This window comes from Aythya marila (genome assembly GCF_965140915.1).
Source record: "Aythya marila genome assembly, contig: HAP1_HAP1_SCAFFOLD_102, whole genome shotgun sequence".
NCBI lineage: Eukaryota > Metazoa > Chordata > Aves > Anseriformes > Anatidae > Aythya > Aythya marila.
Window position 1 is genome coordinate 12,224 of NW_028137581.1, and position 7,001 is coordinate 19,224.

At 57.1% G+C, this 7,001-nt stretch overlaps 1 protein-coding gene across 1 annotated transcript; it reads left to right on the forward strand.

Annotated features, from left to right (window-relative positions):
* The first annotated feature begins 472 nt into the window (after positions 1–472).
* On the forward strand, positions 473–6,571 carry LOC309890709 (hsp90 co-chaperone Cdc37-like). Its single transcript, XM_082785134.1, has 8 exons — positions 473–669; positions 1,516–1,797; positions 1,912–2,017; positions 2,434–2,549; positions 2,804–2,926; positions 4,750–4,932; positions 5,974–6,045; positions 6,173–6,571. Exons 1-8 carry the CDS (start codon positions 568–570, stop codon positions 6,332–6,334), a joined length of 1,146 nt encoding a protein of 381 aa, XP_082641260.1. The 5' UTR covers positions 473–567; the 3' UTR covers positions 6,335–6,571.
* Positions 6,572–7,001: the final 430 nt, after the last annotated feature.

Sequence of the window (7,001 nt, forward strand, 5' to 3'; positions counted from 1 at the left end):
CCCCCACACCCCAATATCCCCCCATATCCCCCTGCCCCCCCATGTCCCCCTGTGTCCCCCCATATCCCCTATATCCTCCCCTCCCCCCCCACATCCCCATATCCCCCCACACCCCCCCATATCCCCCCCATCCCCATGTTCCCCCATATCCCCCCCATATCCCCCATATCCTCCCCCGCCCCCCCACCCCAATATCCCCCCATATCCCCCCATATCCCCCCATATCCCCCACCCAAGCCCTATACACATCCCTCTCCCCCCCTCCCTAATTTTAGGATCAGGAAGACCCCCCCCGTGCCCCCCTCACCCTTTCCAACCCCCCTCCCACCCCCCACCATTTTCCGGGGCTCCTGTCTCTTTAAAACCGGCGCCATCTTTGAACCGGGCAAAGCCAGCGGCATCGCCAGCCGGGCGGCGCGGCGCGCATGCGCAGAGCGCCCGGCGCGGCCGGAAGTGCGCAGGGCGGAAGCGGGCGGGGAGGGAAGGAGGGAGAGGGCGGCTGGAGGGTTCCAGAAGAGAGCGGAGGGAGCCGGGCCCCCCCCCCTCCCCCACACGCACCCCCCCGCCATGGTGGATTACAGCGTCTGGGACCACATCGAGGTGTCGGATGACGAGGACGAGACGCACCCCAACATCGACACGGCCAGCCTCTTCCGATGGCGGCACCAGGTCGGGCCCCCGCCGTTGCCGCCAGGCCTCGTTGTCATGGCAACCGCGCTAGGCCCCGGACCCCCCCCCCCCCTTCCCCTCCCCGCTCCCCTTAAGCCCCGCTGCTCCCGGGAGGCTTCGTTGCTATGGCAACCAGGCTAGGCCTCAGCCCCCCCCCCCCCGCTCCCTGAAGGCTTCGTTGCCGTGGCAACCCGGCTAGGCCTCGCCCCCCCCCCATTTCGGCCTTTCCCATTGGGGTCCCGGTTGCCATGGAGACCGAGCCCCCCCCCCCCCCCCCCCGTTGCCATGGTGACCGCCCCCCCTCCCCTATCGCCCCCATCCCTTTTGGGCCCGGCCCCCCCCTTGGACCCCCTCTCTCCATCCCCTCGGTGTCCAGGTCCCCCGTTTCCATGGCAACCCCCCCCCCCAGGACCACCCCCCCACTGTCACATTTATAGGGCCGGGGGGTTTATAGGGCCCTGGCCCCACAGCCTCACCTCCGACCCCTTCCCCATAGTGCTGGGGGGGGACCCCAGGCCCCTCAGCCCCCCCCCCCCCATCCCCATTTTATCCCCGGGGGCTCTCAGCCCTCCCCCCACCCCCCGCCAGGCCCCAAAACCTCCCTTTTTTCCCCCATCCTAATAAAGACTGAACACGGGGGGGGGGATTTCCCTTATGGGGGCAGCGCTTGGGGTCTTGCTGGAAAGGGGTGGCCTTTTGGTGCTGTTTCCATCCCTTCCAACCCCAAAAAAAGGGGAAAAACACCCCATTTCTAATAAAAAAAGGATAATTTCTGCTTCTAATCCTATTGAGAAACGCTTTGAGGTTTCAGGGGGGGCTTAAAAGTTTGAAATCCCCCCCCCGCAGGCCCGCGTGGAGCGCATGGAGCAGTTCCAGAAGGAGAAGGAGGAGCTGGACAAGGGGTGCCGCGAGTGCAAGCGCAAACTGGCCGAGTGCCAGAGGAAGCTGAAGGAGCTGGAGGTGGCCGAGGCCGAAGGCGGGCGAGCCGAGGTGGCCCGGCTGCAGGCCGAGGCTCAGCAGCTACGGAACGAGGAGAGGGGTTGGGAGAGCAAGCTGGAGGAGCTGAAGAAAAAGGAGAAGAACATGCCCTGGAACGTCGACACGCTGAGCAAAGACGGCTTCAGCAAGGTGGGTTTTTGGGGGGTTTTTTGGTTTTTCGGGGGTTGTTTTCCCTGTATCCCACCCGCCCCGGTTTTTTTGGGGTGTGGATTCGGGGTCAGGCGACCTGGCTCGGCCCCGCAGAGCGTCTTCAACGTCAAGCCGGAGGAGAAGGAGGAGACGGAGGAGCAGAAGGAGAAGAAGCACAAAAGCTTCGTGGAGAGATACGAGAAGCAGATCAAACATTTCGGTGAGCCCCCGGGCCCTGGGGGGGGCCTGGTCGTGGGGGGGGGGCCCAAAACCAGGAAAAAAACCATGATTTTTTCCTCATTTTACCCATTTGACACCTTCCTCTCGCCTTCTTTTCCCTGCTGAGGTGAAAACTGGGGCTCTGCCCACCCTTACTGGGGTGTCCCCGGTCCCTGGGGGGGCCCAGTCCCTCGGGGGGGGCCCAAAACCAGGAAAAAACCCACAATTTTTTCCTCATTTCACTCCTTTTGCACCTTCCTCTCTTCTCCTTTCCCCTGCTGAGGCCCAAATCAATTTCTCCCCGTTTTATTCCAGCTCCACCACGATTTACGACTCACGGGGCGGTTGGAGGGGGGGGGTTAATTGATTAATTAAGAACAATTAACCACGGGGAGGGGGGGGATTTGTGTTATCCAGGCATGCTGCGGCGCTGGGACGACAGCCAGAAGTACCTGTCGGATAACCCACACCTCGTTTGCGAGGAGACAGCTAATTACTTGGTGATCTGGTGCATCGACCTGGAGGTGGAGGAGGTGAGGGGGGGGCCGCGGGGGGGGCCCTGCCCCTTTTACCCCCCCCCCATCACCTTTTGGAGCTTTTTTCCCCTCCCAATCCCCCCCCCTTGTCACCTTTTGGAGCTTTTTCCCTCCCCACCATCACCTTTTGGGTTATTTTCCCCCTGCTCAACCCCTCCCCGAGCACCCTCGCGGGGAATAAAAGCTCTCGGGGTGATTTTTTTTTGCGGAATTTGTGGTTTTTTTGATGATTTTTTGGGGTTCTGTGGCAGAAACACGCGCTGATGGAGCAGGTGGCCCACCAGACCATCGTCATGCAGTTCATCCTGGAGCTGGCCAAGAGCCTCAAGGTGGATCCCCGGGCGTGCTTCAGGCAGTTTTTCACCAAGATCAAGGTGAGGACCCCCCCTCTTCCTTCTCACACCACAAAAAAAAGAACCGTTTTCGCCTCTTTTTAACCCAAATTTTCCAACTCACCGAGTTGTACGACTCGGCTCCAGTTTTTCAAAGCTGAATCCTCAAAACGACACCAGGGAGGGCTGGGAGGAGGGGTGGGGACCTTTCTTTTTGCTCCCCTTTCTTTTTTCTCTTTATTTTGCCCCCCCCTTCTTTCTCTTCTTTCTTTTTGCCCTTTTCTTCTTTTAACCCCTTTTGTTTTTTCTCCCCTTTTTTGTCCCCTTCTTTCTTTTTTCTTCTTTTTCCCTTCTTTCTCCCCTTTTTTCCTTTTTCCCTTTTTTCTCCCCTTTCTTTTTTCCCTTTTTCTCTCCCCTTCTTTCCCTTTTTCCTTCCCTTTTCCCCTTTTCCTCCCCTGCTTTCCTTTTTCCTTGTTTTTCTCCCCTTTTCTTCTTTCTCTCTTTTTCACCCCTTTTTCCTTTTCCCCCTCCCCTTTCCCTTTCTTCCCTTTTTTCTCCCCTTTTTCCTTTTTCCCTCCCCTTCTTTTCCATTTTTTCTCCCTTCCTTTATTTCCTTTTTCCCTTCCCTTCTTCCCTTTTTTACCTTTTCCTCCCATGCTTTCTCTTTTTTTCTCTTTTCTCCCCTGCTTTCCCTTTTTCCTCCCATGCTTTCTTTATTCCCTTTTTTTCTCCCATCCTTTCCTTTTTTTCTTTTCTCCCTTTTTCTCCCTTTTTTCCTTTCTTTTTCTCCCTTTTTTCCTTTTCCCCCTTTTTCTCCCTTTTTTCCTTTCTTTTTCTCCTTTCTTTTTCTCCTGTTTTTCCTTTCTTTCTCCCGTTTTTCCTTTCTTTCCTTTCTTTTCTCCTTTTTCTCCCTTTTCTCCTTTTCTCCTTTTTTCCGATTTCTCCCCTTTTTTCCTTTCTTTTTCCGTTCTTCTTCTCCTGTTTTTCCCTTTTTTCCTTTCCTTTTTTGTTTCTCTTCTCCTTTTCTCATTTTTTCCTTTTTCTCCCTTTTTTCCTTTCTTTTTCTCCCGTTTTTCCTTTCTTTTTTCATTTCTTCCTTTTGCTCCTTTTTCTCCCGTTTTTCCTTTCTTTTCCCCCTTTTTCTCCCTTTTTTCCTTTCTTTTCCCCCTTTTTCTCCCTTTTTTCCTTTCTTTTTCGTTTCTTCTTCTCCTGTTTTTCCTTTCTTCTTCTCCCGTTTTTCCCTTTTTTCGTTTCTCTTCTCCTTTTCTCATTTTTTCCTATTTCTCCCCTTTTTTCCTTTCTTTTTCCCCTTTTCTCCTTTCTTTTTCCCCTTTTCTCCTTTCTTTTTCCCCTTTTCTCCTTTCTTTTTCCCCTTTTCTCCTTTCTTTTTCCCCTTTTCTCCTTTCTTTTTCCCCTTTTCTCCTTTCTTTTTCCCCTTTTCTCCTTTCTTTTTCCCCTTTTCTCCTTTCTTTTTCCCCTTTTCTCCTTTCTTTTTCCCCTTTTCTCCTTTCTTTTTCCCCTTTTCTCCTTTCTTTTTCCCCTTTTCTCCTTTCTTTTTCCCCTTTTCTCCTTTCTTTTTCCCCTTTTCTCCTTTCTTTTTCCCCTTTTCTCCTTTCTTTTTCCCCTTTTCTCCTTTCTTTTTCCCCTTTTCTCCTTTCTTTTTCCCCTTTTCTCCTTTCTTTTTCCCCTTTTCTCCTTTCTTTTTCCCCTTTTCTCCTTTCTTTTTCCCCTTTTCTCCTTTCTTTTTCCCCTTTTCTCCTTTCTTTTTCCCCTTTTTCCCCTTTCTTTTTCCCCTTTTCTCCTTTCTTTTTCCCCTTTTTCCCCTTTTTTCTCCCATTTTTTTTCTCCCTTTCCCCCCCCCGCAGACGGCCGACCAGCAGTACATGGAGGGCTTCACGGAGGAGCTGGAGGCGTTCAAGGAGCGCGTGCGGGGCCGCGCCAAGGTGCGCGTGGAGCGGGCGCTGCGCGAGTACGAGGAGCAGGAGCGCCAGAAGCGCCTCGGCCCGGGGGGGCTCGACCCCGTCGAGGTCTACGAGTCCCTGCCCCCCGTGAGTGGGGGGGTTCTGGGGGCTTTAGGGGGGTTCTGGGGGGCTTTGGGGGAGGCTAAGGGGGGCCCTGGGGGGCTCTGGGGGGGTATTGTTTTTTTTTTGGGGGGGAGTGGGGAGTTTTGGGGGGGTCTGGGGGGCTTTGGGGAGGCTGGGGGGGTCCTGGGGGGGTTGGGGGGGTTCTGGGGGGCATTTGGGGGGTCCTGGGGGGCTCAGGGGGTATTGGGGTTTTTTGGTGGGGGGTTGGGGGGGTTTCTGGGGGGCTTTGGGGGAAGCTAAGGGGGTCCTGGGGGGCATTTGGGGGTCCTGGTGGGCTCTGGGGGGGTATTGGGGATTTTTGGGGGGGGTTGGGGAAGTCTAGGGGGCTTCAGGGGGGCTTTGGGGGAGGCTAAGAGGGTCCTGGGGGGCATTTGGGGGGTATTGGGGATTTTTGGGGGAGGTTTGGGGGGGGTTCTGGGGGGCTTTGGGGGAGGCTAAGGGGGTCCTGGTGGGCTCTGGGGGGGGTGTTGGGGTGTTTTGGGGGGTTGGGGGAGGTTTGGGGGGGGGTTGGGGGGTTTTGGAGGGGGTTTGGGTTTTCTGGGGGGGTTGGGGGGGTTGGGAGGGTTTTGGGGGGGCTTCTGGGGGTTTTGGGGGATATTGGGGGATTGGAAGGGTATTGGGGGGGGTTGGGAGGTTTTGGGGGGTTTTGGGGGATTTGGAGGAGGGTGGGGGGTTGGGAGGGGGATTCTGGGGAGGTCTTGGGGGAAGGAGGGGGTTGGGGGGGCTTTGAGGGGGGTTGGGGGGGTTTTGGGGTGAGGAGGGGGTTTTGGGGAGGGGGTTTGGGGGAGCTTTGTGGGGTTGGGGGCTTGGTGGGGGGGCATTTGTGGGGGCTTTTTGGGGTGGGGGGGCTTGTAGGGGATGGGATTACCCCGTAGATGTTTGGGGTTTTGGGGGGCTTCATGGGGGCTTTTTTTGGGGCAAGGGGGGCTTGTAGGGGATGGGGGGGCTTTGTAGGTGTTTTGTGTTTTGGGGGGCTTTGCCCACCCCCTCCTTTGCCCCCCCCAGGAGCTGCAGAAGTGTTTTGACGTGAAGGACGTGCAGCTGCTGCAGGACACCATCAGCAAGATGGACCCCACGGTGCGCACCGGGCGGTTTTTTTGGGGCCGCGGCTCCCTTTTTGATCATTTTGATACATTTTTCCTTATTTTTAACCCTTTTTTTTAATATTTTTAACCCTTTTTTTTTCCCCCCCACCCCTTTGCAGGAGGCCAAGTACCACATGCAGCGCTGCATCGACTCCGGGCTCTGGGTCCCCAACGCCAAGGGGGGGGACAAAAGCGGGGAGGGGGGGGCCGAGGCCGTCTACGAGGAGATCCCGAAGGAGACCCCAAAAGAGAGCGGGGCCGAGGGCAAGGGGAAGGCGTGAGGGGGCCGCTCTTCCTCCCCCCCCCCTTCCTCTTCCTCGCTCCTCGCCGCCACGCACGCTTCTCACCCCCCCCCCACAGCCCTTTTTTTTTTTTTTTTTGGGGGGGGGGCATCCCCACAGCCCCCCGCCTCGCCCCTTTGGGGGGGTTTTTGGGTGCCACGACCCCCCCCAAACTCCTTCACCCCCTTAAAGCCCCCCTCCGATGCTGGGTGTGGGCGGGGGGGGGGTTTTTTTGGGGGGTCGTCCCACCCCCCCCCTCCTCCTCCTCCTGCCGGGGGGGGGGGCAGTGCAATGGTCACCGCGGCTCCAGGGCAGCGCCTGGGCTCTGGCACCAATAAAAAGTGATGGAAGTAGAGGGGGTGTCGTGGTGGGGGGGGGCAAAAAGGGGGCTGGGGGGGGCAAAAAGGGGGTTGAGGGGTAAAAAGGGGGTGGGGGAGTAAAAAGGGGGTGAAAAGCGGGCTCGGGGGGGCAAAAAGGGGGCGGGGGGCAGGTAAAAAGGGGGGGTGGGGGGTGAAAAGGGGGCGAGGGGGGGGCAAAAATGGAGCTGGGGGGGTAAAAAGGGGGCTGGGGGGGAAAAAGGGGACAAAAAAGGGGGGTGGGGGGTGAAAAGGGGGGCAAAAGGGGTGGGGGGTGTTGGGGGGGGCAAAAGGGGCTTGGGAGGGGGGAT

What these genes read in the sequence shown, in the direction of transcription:
- LOC309890709 (XM_082785134.1), top strand. Translation starts at nt 568, where the DNA reads ATGGTGGATTACAGCGTCTGGGACCACATCGAGGTGTCGGATGACGAG. An exon ending in GCAAAGACGGCTTCAGCAAG is followed by an intron (nt 1,798 to 1,911) that starts GTGGGTTTTTGG and finishes TCGGCCCCGCAG; the next exon opens with AGCGTCTTCAACGTCAAGCC. An exon ending in GAAGCAGATCAAACATTTCG is followed by an intron (nt 2,018 to 2,433) that starts GTGAGCCCCCGG and finishes TGTGTTATCCAG; the next exon opens with GCATGCTGCGGCGCTGGGAC.